Source organism: Panulirus ornatus, chromosome 34 (assembly GCF_036320965.1).
Source record: "Panulirus ornatus isolate Po-2019 chromosome 34, ASM3632096v1, whole genome shotgun sequence".
Lineage (NCBI taxonomy): Eukaryota > Metazoa > Arthropoda > Malacostraca > Decapoda > Palinuridae > Panulirus > Panulirus ornatus.
The window spans coordinates 18,788,138-18,803,801 of record NC_092257.1 but is presented as its reverse complement, the minus strand read 5'-3'; the positions used below and the strand labels follow the sequence as shown (position 1 = coordinate 18,803,801).

Here is a 15,664-nt window from a genome sequence, read left to right as displayed (position 1 = left end):
CTACATTAAAGTTTGCTTCTGCCACGATTGAACTTGGCCCTGCAAAAAGCTCTAGTGATGCTGGTAAGCCTGAGAGACCATCACTGGAAACTAGTCGGGTTGCTGCTTCTCTGAAGGTCCAAAAATGCTTCTTTTACTGTTAAAAGACACCCACATTTGAGATGTCCATGACACTGCATGCAATGAGAGAAAAGGGGCATTTTGCAAAAGTCTGCAGATCTCCTGTCACATCAGATGCCCTAAACTCGCCAATTCTATCTAATGCAACATCTTCAAGAAGTCTTTCCAAGCTACAATAGCCACTCTAATCAATGGCTATTCATCACGTGCTCCGGTAGATGTAAGTAGTTTAGAAAATTTTATATCTGAGAGACAAATACATAAACTACAGCTTCCTGTTTACCCTGCTTCAGATAAGGCATCAGTGGTTACTTTTTCTTTTGTTAACAGAACATTATCGTGCGAGAATACTACACATCTCAACAAATACTTATCTTTCTATCAGAAGAGTCTTCCAAACGAATTTTTTAAAGCACCATATGACTCTTGATACAAGAGAGAAGCCATGTTATTGTACACAGTGCAAAAAGACCTACCAAAAGTATGCCAGCTAGGTTATTCAAGAGAAAGGAACAAAAGAAAAGAGCACCTCAAAGCTTTACGCTAACAAAGATCACTTGAAGCTTCTCTACTGGGAAGGAGTAATGAGAGATTATAAGATCTTGCTAGCATTTCATTAAAAAATCCCGTGGCTATGAAAGGCTATGTATAATCTGTTTCACCAGTGACTTTCAAAAAATGCCAGAAACTCTCTTATCAATCCTCATTCTATCTCAAGCCCACTCCAGCACCAACTCAATCTCTAACCATCACATATTAACATATTCTCTGTTATTTTTGTGAATTTCTGTATAATTATTAGTTCAAAAGTGGGATAAGAACCGAGAACTGTACAAAAATTATATAAAAAACATAAATGTACCATAATAATCACACAGTAAAAGTCAAACATTTTGCAATGGGCACTAACTTCCCTGGAATTGCTAGTGTTCATTTGCTAGGTAGTGCATTCATCTCAACCACTCACTGTCTACTATCTTGTGAATATCTAAATGATAATTAGCTCATGAGTTAGGTAAAAATCCAATGAAGAGAACTGTGCACAAAAAGTATATAATAAATACAATTAACCATATCATTCACCGAGTATATAATAAATACAATTAACCATATCATTCACCGAGTATAAGTTTCAAGTTTTGCCACAGGCACTAGCTTCTCCATACAGGTCAACTTCTCTAGACTCCCTAATTCTTCTGTCTACCACTCTCTTTCTCATGTTATTTTTGTGTGCATGAATAAATATTAATTCATGAGTCAGACAAAAACCTACAGAAGTGTAGAAAACAAATGAAAAACAATTTACCATAGTATGCATATGTTGAACAGTAAGTTGCCTTCCTTGACAGCTGTTCCATTACTACCAGTGATCGTTAAAAGGTCCTGATTTAACAACCAATTTTTCCATTATTTTTCTGAATACCTATATATAATCATTTATTCATGAATTAGGTAACAATACTCAGTGAATGGTTGTGACTTGGTTTAACATTTACATCCAATAAGAAAGAGTGTTAGATACTGTACACAGTAAACGATGGAAGACTGTCATATATTATCCTTAAACTGTTGCACATATATTTCATATGCAAGAGTTAAATATGGAAATTTTTTTGTCAAGAACATAACCCCCATTATCATAATTGTTATTACCATATGAAATATATAACCTCAATATATTACAGCCTCAGGGCTGCATTAAAATCAAATGATGGAGAGTGATAGACTACCTTGGAGAGATAAGCTCTAAACAAGAATATACCACCTTTCATCAACTGATGATATAACCTCAATAAAGGCAACTTTTCATTCACAATGCAACCTGAAGGAAGGAGGGTCCCGTAACCCAACTCCCCTTCCATAATGGGACTCAATGATGGGCCACAGAGCGACAGGGGTCCCTGGTAATGACCTATCTAAGGAAAACTTACATAGATATTGATTATTAGGGGGATGCCTATTTATAACATTTGTTATGACTTTATTGTTTAATCATACCTCCCCACCTTCTCCTGAGACTTTCCAGAAAAATTCTCCCAGGGTTGATTGTGTCTTCATTTTTAGAAAGTTAATAGTATCCAACCTCCTGCTTCTGTGCTTACTTTCATCTTCTATGAAGAAAAGATACATGGGTAATACTCTTTTCATCCCTATCCTCAAGAATGTCTTTGCTATTAGTACCATATCAGATTGTGAACAATTTCACAACATTTTGTGTAATTAAGAGGAGGTCAATACAAAAACATTCGGTGCTTATGCAGCCTTGATGATGGTCACATAGCTGAAATAAACATAACAGCACATATGTTTAAAATTTCATTTTACACCTGCTTCCCACATTCATCGTAAACCTGAAAAAGTCAATTAAGACCAAATGTTAGCCAGCCAGCAAGGATTAAACTATTTCAAGTTTTTATAAAATGCTTAGAATTTCTAGTAATTTTCATAACATTCTTTTTTAATACTACACTTTCTTATTAATAATAATAGATTCACATTGGTACCAAAAATCATTGACAAAGTAAGTTATCCTACATTTAGCACAATATACTTTCAGAACCATTTCAATGGATCATCTTGAAATAACAGCTTTATATTTTCAATTATAGTTGCTAGAGTTGGCACTAGTAGAAGCATCATAAGTTCAAAAATACACAGAGTATTGTAGATGCACTTTATTTAGATCATATACTTCCAACACTTAACAATATCCAAGTCACCTTTGACGAAAAAACCTCAATACAGACAGGTTCTCAGGACCAGTCCTGCGAGATAAAACACAGGTACATGAAAATCCAAATTTGGACATTACCTGCTCAATATCTGAGGGATCATTCTCTTTCAAGACCAATAAGTAAAACAATCCTTTAAGTGATAAGAGGGAATCTACACTTGGAAATAACCTATCCATTACCTCTCGCCCATGCTTGCCACCTGCCCATGTGTATTCTAAATCACCCTCTCCAACCTCTTCTGATGGAGTGACAACATAAGGAGGATTGAAGAGCAATATATCAACAGATCCTTTAACATCATCTATCACATCAGAAACCAAGTCAGTACATACTGAATGAATATGTATGCCATTCAACCTTCCAGTCTCTCTAGTCACATTACAGGCACGAGGATTGATATCTGTGCTTACATACCGACACTGGGAACCTATAACACTGCCCAAGGCTGTGATCACAATACCTGATCCTGATCCAATTTCCAAACACAATGATGGCTTCCTTTCACGAATGAGATCCAGATCTTTCTCTAAAGCATCAATAAGTAAGAAACTGTCTTCTGCTGGTTCATATATATGGTCTAGATCCTCTTTAGTAATATGTGAATAAGTTGGAGTCCTGATTGTGTTGCTTAATTCCTCCATCCTTCATAAGCAGCAATTCTTTTATATGACAGTGTAAAAAAAGAGGATAGAATACAAAAATACTATTAAACCTTAATTACTAAATAAATGTGACAATTAGGTAACTAACACAAATATCAACTATCACCAAGATTAATGGATGACTAGATATGGTATGCAATCAACAAACCTTTACATAAGGTTTATTGCTATTGTCTTTTATTAGGAATATATCCCTAATATGACTCCAATAAATGCTTAACCACTATGTTATTATTACAAAGGAATGTCTAATTCTGAAAAATATTGGCCTGATCTATTTGTATCACAGAAACATATATTCCTATGGGAAACTGGTATATTAAGCAAGAACTACTATAAATACTTAAAATACAAAATCAGTGTCTTATATCCTGTACGTAACTTTCTCTGGTGCTATACATAACCGGTAGTCTGTGCATCAATTCAAACCTACTTTTTTTTAATACTTGAAAGGGCAAAGTAATTATGACACTAATATTTCTTCATATCAACATGAATTAATCATTTAAGGAGCATGAAGAGAGGTTGAAGGTGTTGATGAAGGTGAGGTAGTTTCAAGAAGAGCTCTACGACGTGCGTTTTCCTTATTCACTTGAGCATGCAGCTTGTTGAGACGATCCTGCAATTAAAGACATCATAAATCTTAATGAGACATAACAATGAGTTCATGGGCCACAAACTACAATTCAAAAGAAACACCCAAAACATCACTGGAAACATTTCGTGCCCTATATTAAGTTGTATCACATAAAAACAAATGCTTATAGTCATACTAAAGTCTCAAAGAGCTCTATTAGCCATACAACAAAAAATTATCTATCTAAAATAGTTATCATTAATATCATTATTTTTTCTTTTTCATGAATGTTCACTATTTCCCACATGAGCGAAGTAGCACCTAGAACATATGACTGAGCCTTAGAAGATCCTCATTTAGCTCTCATCTATTCCTTCTTTTGGAGAGTAATACAGAAAATATAAATTTTCATGTCCCCACTACTGCCCCTCTTAGTCTCCTTCCACAAAATGCAGGAGATACATAGGAAGTATTCTTTCACCCCTAACACCAGGGATTATTATAATTAGAAGTATTATTACAATTGCTATTTTTATCATTATTATTATCATTATCATTATCATTATTAACATCATTATTATTATCATTATTATTATTATTATCATTATAATCATCATCATTATTATCACTATCATAGGCCTTGATTCAAAGAGATTGACAAAGAGGATATATGTGTCAGAGGTGGAGGGAATGAGAATTGGAGGTGGAAGGATGGAGTGAAAAAGAGCAATCAGGGCCTGAACATACAGGAGGGTGAAAGGTGTGCAAGGAATAGAGTGAATTAGAACGATGTGGTATACCGGGGTCAACGTGCTGTCAATGGATTGAACCAGGGCATGTGAAGCACTTGGGGTAAACCATGAAAGGTTTTGTGGGGCCTGGATGTGGAAAGGGAACTGTGGTTTCAGTGCATACATATGACAGCTTGAGACTGAGTGTGAACGAATGTGGCCTTTGCTGTCTTTTCCCAGCGCTAACTCACGCACGCAGGGAGGGGGGTGCCATTTCATGTGTGGCAGGGTGATGACAGGAATGAATGAATGCAGCAAGTATGAATATGTACGTGTATATATGTATATGTCTGTGAATGTATATGTATGTATACGTTGAAATGTAATTTATGTATATACATGTGTATGTGGGTGGGTTGGGCCATTCTTTTGTCTGTTTCCTTGCACTACCTTGCTGACACGGAAGACTGCAACAAAGTATAATAAAATAAATTTAAATGAATATAAATAATAATTACAAATATTAGTCTGGGGAAACCATGGGAAGGTCTGTGGGGCTTGGGGGAGATAACATGTTCTGGTATTGGTATATTAAACATGAGAGCTAGAGATCTGTTCCTCGCATTACCTCTACGTGGGAAAGGGTAAATGCGCATGGAAAAATAATTTTCTATCCCTGGGGACTTAGAAAGTACATGGCACATGGATCTCCTGCATGGTGTAGAAGGTGTCTTAGATGCAATTAAGCAGCCTAAGTGAATTATCCAACAGAGCCTAAAATGTACACATAATTCAACTTGTCATAAGAAATTAGGTTTGTAGAAGATGTTCACAACACCCTGCTATCTATGGGAGATTGGTGTCCATAGCAACAAAAAGGTTACGGTAAATCATTAAATGGGAGGCATCCAACTGGCTCATTGCAATATACAGGGTACCACATGGTTCAGTCCTAAGACCCATAATTTTCACTATGTATACCAGTAATCTGGAGACAGGAGTCACCAGAGGAATTTCAAAAGTTGCTGACATTACAATACAAAAAATATATCCCAACCAAAGAAGCCTGCCTAAAGATTCATAGTGATTTAAAGAAAAGAGAAACTGGTCAGAGGCACAGGAAATCAATTTTGGCTTAAACAAATGGAGAGTAAGGCAGCTAGGGGAGACACACTAATCACAAATATTATATGTCGATAAGCTATTAATTACCTAGAGAATAAAAAGTACCTTGGATTGTTTATAAACAATAACTTAAGATATGCAAAAGAATGCCTAGCTACACATCATCAACACAAAAAATGTTTGGTTTCATGTCTACACATGTAAACTAAAAACTAAATATACAAAATTCATTCTTTATAACATTCTGGTCATCATCTACTTTGGAATACACTGCTTAATTCTGGTCACTAATCTCATACAAAGACAATCTAGAATAAATTCTAAGAAAAAAAATGATCTTCCATTGAAAAATAAGCCTCATTAAGAATGATTTCTCTGAAAAAGTACAGATTCCAGGCAGCCCTAATGGAAGATCTCAATATACTAAATAATTCCACAACAAATTTTGTTCACTAATGATCTTTTTGCTTCAAACATATACATAAAGTAAACCATTGCTTCTACCATACATTTAAAAAACTTATCAAGGTGAGAACCTTCCTCCTCCTCCCCCCCGCAAAAATATGTAGGTTTAGCAGAATAAAAACCTATTTCTGTCAAAGGCATAGCCCTATGAGCATCCATACGAACACTTGCTCGCTAGGGTTAAAACTAATTTTACCCCCTAAATGGTAAATCCATGAGAATTTACCCCATTTGACCATTATAAAATGTATGAGACTGGTAACTTTCCAAGATCATGATGTCAATGCACAGATGCGAAAAGGTATAGTACAACAGGCCAACACCACATTCTCATCACTGACATCTGCCTCAGGATTGTTAATGACTGGATTAAATGAACAGCTTTTCTAAACGGAAAGAGGAGAAACAAGATGTGAAGCAGATCCTATCACTAGACACAAATGGAGATATCCTTGCTGAAAAAGATTTCAGGGAGCTTGAGTGTCCAAACCACAGGTCTGATGTAAGTAGTATTCTGTGAGATAAAAAAATTCTTTAAAGTTTTGACTGGAGAAAAAAAATGATGCTTTGAAAGAGAAATTTTTCCAGGACAGCAATGCAAAAGATGATCTTTATGAGCAAGTTTCACTATATACACAAGCTACACTCAACAAACATATATCTCTGTAATGTGAACATTCCTTTTAACCCCCTTCCATTTATACTATGGTTCCAAACAGGAATTCCATCAATCCTCCACACCTCGCAATGATCCATATTTTGTAATACATACAAACATTTCATAAATGTTGTCCATGAGAGGTGAATGTAAATCTATAATATGGAGCAAATCTATTCACTATCTGGTTCATCAAGCATCTGCAAAGTTCTTTGAACATTGGCAAACTATGTGAAGATTAACACAGGATAACTATTACAATATGAGTAAAAAAAATTCTAATGCAACATACAGTTTATCACCTAAAACTCAGATTACGTACCTGTGTGTTTTGGAGGATATTGTTAACTACAACAACTCTTCTCTTCGCATTCTGTAACTTCTTAATATAAGCATCTAGCTGTAAAGGACACCTGGTCTGCTCCTGTACTCGAGCCAATTCTGCAGCTAGTCCCTCTAATTGCTGATGTAACTCACTCTGACTCACTCTGCAACACCAAATTTTATCAGTTAACTGGGCAAGGATAGCAGTGATAATCATAACATCTTTCTTAGTCGTATTAATTGTGTCTGGATACATGCACCCAGATACCTTTGCAGTGCCAATACCTAAAGTCTTAGATTTAAAATATGCAATACAAAAGATAATACTAGATTAAAAGTATATGTTATACAAACCTACTTTAACACCCTCACCTAAATCAGCAGCATATATCTAATACAAAATGTGTATGCAAAAGGCAATATGAAATATACAACATATCTGGGACCATCCACAGACAGACTTGAATTGCACGTATAATGCTTCTATCTTTTCAGTTAAAGAAGTCTTGAATGGCTTTTGTGAATGAAGGAAGAGATTTTGCTATGTTTCAATTCTTTGATGAAAACAGACTATATGAATTAATGAAAACAGCAGGCAATTTCAAGGTGTACTTGCATACTATCGTGTCTAAAGGCAGAAATTTCCCTTCATTTCCAGAACGTCTCACAATCAGTACCTGTACATGAATCTATAGTCAGGCTTATTTTGTCACAGTGGAAGATAGGAATGTCTTATGCTTTAATCATATCAAAGAAAACAAGGCCACAACCGCAAAACTAGTGATAGGTGATAGGTGTACTTTTCTTATGGAGGTAGAATTGTTTCAAATGCTGTGGAACAAAAAAAATCATTAAAGGCAACGAAAATCTGTTTTCATTTAAAAATTACATATACACACACCTCAAAGATCCAGGGTCCAAGCAAGGTGGTCTCACCTTTATACCACTGAAAAAATGCCGTCTCTCAAACAGTAGTGGAAGAAAATGATAGCAAATCAAAAGATGAGTTTTCATCCAGCACAAATAAGAAGTACATAATAGAAAATAAATCAATGTAATAATGTAAGGAAATAAATTCACCCCCATCGTTTCCAAAAGATAATCATTTGCCCAATGATATGAAAAGGGAATTGAACAATACGGTGCTAGGGAGGTAAATGACTTCCATAATTCTAAAGCAATGTACGAGACAAAATATTATAAATAAAATCCAATACGGCTACCCTAGCCATTAACTAACAAATTTAAGTATTTCTAATAAGAAATTACAAACATTTGGTTGATTCTTGTTATCAGTTATAGCCAAATATGTCCCTTAAGACCCTGAAATCCTATTCTGGACCTAACCTTCCATACTACCATGCAAGTGCCGGGGGTATCATCAACCTTCCAAAATCAAATTACGCTCCGCAAATCTTTTGTGATCTAATTACATCATTAGCACAGCAGAACAAAGTCATTCAATACCCACAGAGTTAATTATGATAAGGAGTTAAGTTAGTAATTCATCCCCATCATCTCCACACTGGAAGTGACGTCGCCGAGTTACATATGCGTGGATGGACTCGAGTGGGTGTCATTCACATTATATACCTAAATGAAACTAGATGCATTACCTAGTAGCACGGACCCTGTCATCCAACTGATCTAGACAAGGTTTGAGGAGTCCTACAATGCCATCAACGAGGGCGTCTCTAGTGGGCGACACCAAGTCCTCAGTTCTGTCGTCTACGGACGTACAGGTACTCTCTGTGTCCGCCATCTTTGTTTACACCTTCACGGCGAACCCGGTGAAGGTCGATCAAGAATTTGAATTCAGATTTTTTTCTATTTTTTGGAATAACTTTATGTTTTATCATCTTTATTGCTCAATACATTATTTATTTTTGGATTGGATCATTATATCATATTCTTGGGATAACAGATACATAAATGGGCGTTCCATTCAGACACTCTAACTAAGAATTCGACTCGCACTTTTCATTTCCGTAGATTAGGGAAGCAAACCTGAGAATATAGATAAACAAATCAGAGATAAAGAATTGATTGTAAATGGATCAATAAATACCTGTATGCTGTTATGTGATCCATAGAAATGGTTTGATTGGAAAAGGAAAACATTCGAAGTGCACCCATACGAACGCTCATTATCAGTGCATACCAACCTCCGATTTGGACCCGGTCATTGTCAATCATTTTTCGATTTGGATTTGATGGCCAGCAACCTGAAGGACCTTAATAAGTCAAGCACCGTTTGCCGCTGCCTACAGTTTTCACTGTAATACTACGACAGATGAAGAAACGACGGAAAACACTACGTATGTTTTTCTATAGTAAACTATTTAACAGTGATTGCTTGCTGAACTTCAGGTCTTATCTAGAATATCTCTCTCTATTTTCCTATTGCATTAAAAGAAACATTTATTATTTCTTTATTACTTTATTATTCTTGACCGCCGTTTCCCGCGTCAGCCAGGTATCGCCACGCACACATACAGAGACATATACCTATATACACATGTACATATTCATACCTGCTTGCCTTCATCCATTTCTGGCGCTACCCCGCCCCCACAGGAAACAGCATCGTTCCCCTCTGCTTCAGCGAGATAGCGTCAGGAAAGACAAAAAGGCCACATTCGTTCACACTCATGGTTTACCCCAGACGATTCACATGTCCTGGTTCAGTCCACTGACAGCACGTCGACCCCGTTATACCAGATCGTTCCAATTCACTCTATTCCTTGCGCGTCTCTCACCCTCTTGTCTGTTCAAGGCCCCGATTTTCTCAAAATCTTTTTCATTCCATCCTTCCATCTCCAATTTGGTCTACCATTTATTCTTGTTCCCTCCACCTCTGACACATATATCCTCTTTGTCAATCTTTCCTCACTCATTCTCTCTATGTGACAAAACCATTTCAACATACCCTCTTCTGCTCTCTCAGACACACTCTTTTTATTTCCACGCATCTCTCTTACCTTTTCATTGATTACTCGATCAAACCACCTCACACCACATATTGTCCTCAAACATTTCATTTCCAACACATCCACTCTCTTCCGTACAACACTATCTAAAGCCCATGTCTCACAACCATATAATATCGTTGGAACTACTTTTCCTTCAAATATACCCATTTTTGCTCTCCGAGATAACAATCTCTCCCACACATTCTTCATCGCTCCCAGAACCTTCGCCCCCTCCCCCATCCTGTGATTCACTTCAGCTTCCATGGATCCATTCCCTGCTGAGTCCACTCCCAGATATCTAAAACACTTCACTTCCTCCAATTTTTCTCCATTGAAACTTACATCCCAAGGAAAAAAAAGTCTTAATGTAGATAGTCCAGACAAAGGCAACGAAATTGATACCAGAATCAAGAAAGCTGACTTAGCTTGGCCTAACATTGAGAATATCAATTTGCATACGATGGAAGAGAGAAAAATAAGGGGTGACTTGCTCAAAGTCAAGTTTCTACATCATTTCGATGATGGGAACAGCGAGCAGCTCTGCCAAAAAATAAAAGTAAAACCAAATGTGTCACAGGGCCATAGCAAGACACTAAGCAAGTGACATGGAATGTATCATAGTGGCTGAATAGCTGTGATGAGGTAGGTACTAACTGCATATATAAAAGTCTGAGATGTTGAATGATAAAGAACAATCAAGAGATGAGACCCCACGAGTGTAGAACTCCCTTCTCCTAACAATAAAATATGCCGTTACTAGACCTCACTTCTTCCTCTTCATGTGGAATGAACGAGCTTGATCTTCTAGAGAAATATAGATAGATAGATAGATAGATAGATAGATAGATAGATAGATAGATGGATAAAGACATGTGGAGAAAGTATGAAACGATCACAGATTAGTCTTAAAGGAATTCGTCATATCAAGAAATACTTCACGTAACTGGGGCGATATCATTAAGGGAAATAAGGATCCGACGGTACCTGATCAAAGCCTTTACACCAAATGTTTCGTAAATGCACATTAGTTCCACCACTTGGCGTCTGGTGGCGCTTTTGTAGATATATCACAGGTTTAGAGTCGCTGAACCAAGGCATAGTCCTTCACACTCAAACACGCACACACACACACACACACACACACACACACACACACACGGGCCTCCATGGTTAGCGTTACTGACCATGAATCAGCACGGGTCCACATGGGTTCGAACCCTGGATGCGGCAGTCTGCTTACACCCCACCCTGGCTCTCATTCTCCTCCTCCTCAAGGGAAGTCAATAAACGGGTCCCCGAACTAGGATTGTATGTACGTATGAGTATACAACGTAGAAGTAAAGACATGGTTAAGAGAAGGAGCAACATGGATGTTAAAAAAAAGATAAAAGATTCAGATCGTAAGACGCAAATAGTAACCACACACACACACACACACACACACATATACACACCCCTCGACCCTGATGATGCGACAGTGGGTGTATAACGAGTCGAGTTTCGCCATCTGGTGTTTCATGGTCGCCCAGCATTTCTGTATTAACTCAATACCTGCCACATACTCTTTTCGTTATATTATGTCTCCTCCATCTGTAAACTTCCTTGTTTTCGTTGTTTATCTGACTGTGATAAACACGTCCGTATGTCTGTATTTCTTCGTACCTCGTCCATTTTTTATTTGTTGGCATTTTTCTTCGAGTCTCCCTTCATTTCTGCCGCCAGATTCTTGCGTTTTCGATGGATTTTGTGAGGTTGGTTTTCTGTTAACTATAGGTTACTTCTGCAACAAAAGTAAGTGGCAGTTTATAGTCGTATTCTCAACAGTTTACCAATTTGCGTCACGCAACCATCCAACTCAAACATTCATGACCAGAGGAACCAAGTTTCCAACCTCCCTCACAACCACCATCAGTTGTACTAACAACACCAGGCACTCGAGAATGTTACTACTACAACGATAACTTTATGAAAGCTATCACCATCACAACCACCATATCACCATACCAAAACGACCACTGTTATAACCCGCACCGCCACGATTCATTCGTAGGACCATCTTCCCGCCCGTCATAGCTAACGCCACCAAAGGAGCGCCAAGACCCCTTGCAATCACTTCCTTTTTAACGCTTAACTCCCAGAATGAGGCAGCCATTGAGGCCAATGGCCGTCCCCCCCTGCGCAGGGTGTCTCTCCCCCCGATTGTTGCCATGTTATATCATCTATATTTTACGTCGAGAGAATACGTCAAGATCCTCTTTTACATATACTGTTGACAAGGTGCATGATTACATATTCCACGACCAAGAAGTCATCAGAAATGAACTAAAAGACGCGGACATAATCAAAGAACCGAAAGTTTCGAAGATTTGACACGTCTCGCCCAGTGAAGAGCAGGTTAGCAAGTTATACATATAACATTCACAAGGATTTCTTGAAGTTCATAGCACCCACAGACTGGTGTAAAGTTTAAGGACGAACATATTTACAGTAGTATGATATCTGTCATATGTTTAGTGCAACTTTCTATACCTTTCTATGTAAACGATGTTCTAATGTCTATATTTTGCACCATTGTGCTCGATTTACCCAAGTGATTGCAACTGGTGGATGTGGTGCCGAACTGCAAATCACAGACGGGGGATGCCATTCGCCAGGAGGCGATGGTGGCGAGGAGCTCAAGTGTTTCATTGCCAAATTCTGGTTGGAGAGAGTCGGGAAGGACCAGCATTTCCATCGACTCATAACAGCTGGTGTAGGAAGGACTAAAAATCATCATGCATAGCCCTTCTTTGTACCTTCGTCAGTAGTCCTTGGTATAAAGGAGGATAAAGAACACTAGGCGAGCTAGCAATTGGTGAGTTCAAGAAGGACAGTTTTGCGGAGATATTCTTGACTTCGTGAGTAGGGAGTCCAAGTGTACTGGGTTGATAAAAGATGTTCAGACGTTAGCTGAAGTATTTGAAGATGTTGCTGACATGCTTCTTTGTCCCGATTCAGTCCGTGTGTATGTGTGTGTGTGTGTGTGTGTGTGTGTGTGTGTGTGTGTCAACGAAAGGATAGACGGAAAATAGAAAGGAGAGAGAGAGAGAGAGAGTATGTGTGCTTGCGAACTCTTGAGACAAGATTTTGCCAAAAGGTTTTGCTAGTACTAGTCCTTAGAGTTTGGGACAGGGGAATATCAAGTGACGAAGAACGCGTCGTCTGAGTTACGTGTTGTCAAGTGTCACGTACGAGATAGAGAGATTGTGTGTTTGTGGTGAGGCAGACGAGGTCCATAGCCACCTGGAACAGACATCCTCAGTTACAGACATCCTTAGATACAGGCATCTTCATATACAGAACTCCACAAATACAGACATCCTGAAATATAGATACCCACAAATACAGACATCCTCAAATACAGACGTCTTCATTTACAGACGTCCCCAAATAAAACCATCCTCAGAAACGTTTATCTAAGATTTCTAGATATATCTCAATGAATCATCTATGTTTAGGTTTCATTTTCGTATTTTGATATCATTCATCAAAACAACAGCTCTTGTAGTGCATAAAGGTAGCCACACCCACCCAAACAATAGCCAGTAACTACAGGAACCTAATAGATGAACATTTTAATCATTCAGCTTCAGTCTCTGAAGTTTTTTCCCCCCTCGATTATATCTCATTCTTTGGAGACAATAGTTGTTCTTACAGGAACCTGTTGTATTGCTCTGAAGTTAATTCATATAACAACCAAAGCCTATGGTAACATTCGAAAGGCATAAAGTTGAAACCTAAAGATGATTCAATTGGTTTCGATCCGCTATGGGACTGAGCTAAACTACCTCAGCCACCACTGCCATACGTATAGACGATCATACCCTCGTTACGAGTACGAACTGCCTCATTCAATGTTCTCATGGGTGACCGCACTTGTTAATTTGATTATTCTTCTCGCTGGCCCGAGGAAGGAACTGAGACAGACAGACTGCTGGACTTAAATGGGTCTATGACCTCGACGGTACATCTTGATGGCTGTGAGGAAGTCACCAGGGGAGGGCGGTGGCCACAGAGATGAAATGCTCCTAAAAGGATTTTGGTCCCTGATTTATACACGGTTCCCCACTTGCTGCTGCGTCTGGGAAGGGGGGAGGGTCTCTCTCTCTCTCTCTCTCTCTCTCTCTCTCTCTCTCTCTCTCTCTCTCTCTCTCTCTCTCTCTCTCCTGTCAGAATGATGCTATTTACTTTGTGCTAACTCTGGGAGGAGGGACGACATGTTGTTATTGGAGTGAACCAGGGAAGATGACCGTAGTGTATCCTGTGGGGTACGACTGTGCATGGTTGGCTCTGGTTTCTGTGCAGCGCACCAAACAGATTTTGAGAGCGAGTGTGTGAAAGTGAGGCGATTGCTCGTCTCTTCATGACGCTACTTCGTGAAGGCGGGAAAGGCAATTTGCCATATTTTCCTTTTCCTTCTTTACCTCCCTTCTTTGTCTCGCTTGAACAAGGCAATGTTAGGAACAGGCGACTGAGTCTTTTAGCAAAAAATCCTCACTTGGCTTATTCCTCTGTTCATGCTGATTAGAAATGATAACATCTGAGAGCAGGGGAGATTTCCTGGGAAGGAAAGTAAGGATATTCTGTACTTAATTACCTTTCCTGCTTAAGGGAATTGCCGTCAGGAACAAATAAACAAATGCCCCATTAGCACACATTCAGTCTCTAGTTGTTATGTGTACTGTACTGTACTGTACTCATGGCCAAGTTCCTCTGATTACTACATGGATTACCTTGACCTGTTTTTTCTTCGTTTACAGTGACACCACGATGCGTCTTTCCCCCTACCCCTCTTACATACCACATCGATTCAGTTTACAACTTCCAGTGCACGCCTCTCACCCTCCTGAATGTCCAGACCCCTATATCACAAAGCATCCTTTGCTCCATCATTCCATATCCTCCTCGGTCTCTTCTCCTCATTGCTCCCTTCACTTTTCACTTATAGATCTCTTTTCCGGTTGCTCTTCGCTCATCTTCTCTACATTCCTGAACCATTCACCAAACCTTGGTCAGCCCTCTCAATTGGACCGAACCTACAACCAGACCTCTCTCTTTTACACAGTCGTCTCCCACATGACCAACCCACCTGAAGCCACATATCTCCCTAAGGCATCTTATTTCCAACACATCAACCACTTCTCATCCTCTTGCGTTCAGGGATCAAGACATTTAAAAGCCATAAGACACCAATGTCACAACACTACCTTCGAAGGTGCAGGATCTGGCGTCTGAGCCGCTGCCTAAACATTACGA

General features: G+C 38.6%; 2 protein-coding genes across 2 annotated transcripts; both read right to left on the bottom strand.

Annotated features, from left to right (window-relative positions):
• Positions 1-2,780: 2,780 nt before the first annotated feature.
• Positions 2,781-3,496, bottom strand: HemK2 (HemK methyltransferase 2). Its single transcript, XM_071682679.1, has one exon. The coding sequence runs from the start codon at positions 3,494-3,496 to the stop codon at positions 2,837-2,839; it is 660 nt and encodes a 219-aa protein (XP_071538780.1). The 3' UTR covers positions 2,781-2,836.
• Positions 2,781-9,165, bottom strand: Snapin (SNAP associated protein). The gene is made up of 3 exons (XM_071682680.1): positions 9,014-9,165; positions 7,396-7,561; positions 2,781-4,136 (listed from the first exon to the last, which is right to left on the bottom strand). Exons 1-3 carry the CDS (start codon positions 9,157-9,159, stop codon positions 4,023-4,025), a joined length of 426 nt encoding a protein of 141 aa, XP_071538781.1. The 5' UTR covers positions 9,160-9,165; the 3' UTR covers positions 2,781-4,022.
• Positions 9,166-15,664: the final 6,499 nt, after the last annotated feature.

What these genes read in the sequence shown, in the direction of transcription:
- HemK2 (XM_071682679.1), bottom strand. Translation starts at nt 3,496, where the DNA reads ATGGAGGAATTAAGCAACACAATCAGGACTCCAACTTATTCACATATT.
- Snapin (XM_071682680.1), bottom strand. Translation starts at nt 9,159, where the DNA reads ATGGCGGACACAGAGAGTACCTGTACGTCCGTAGACGACAGAACTGAG. An exon ending in GACAGGGTCCGTGCTACTAG is followed by an intron (nt 7,562 to 9,013) that starts GTAATGCATCTA and finishes TTGGTGTTGCAG; the next exon opens with AGTGAGTCAGAGTGAGTTAC. An exon ending in ATATCCTCCAAAACACACAG is followed by an intron (nt 4,137 to 7,395) that starts GTACGTAATCTG and finishes CTTTAATTGCAG; the next exon opens with GATCGTCTCAACAAGCTGCA.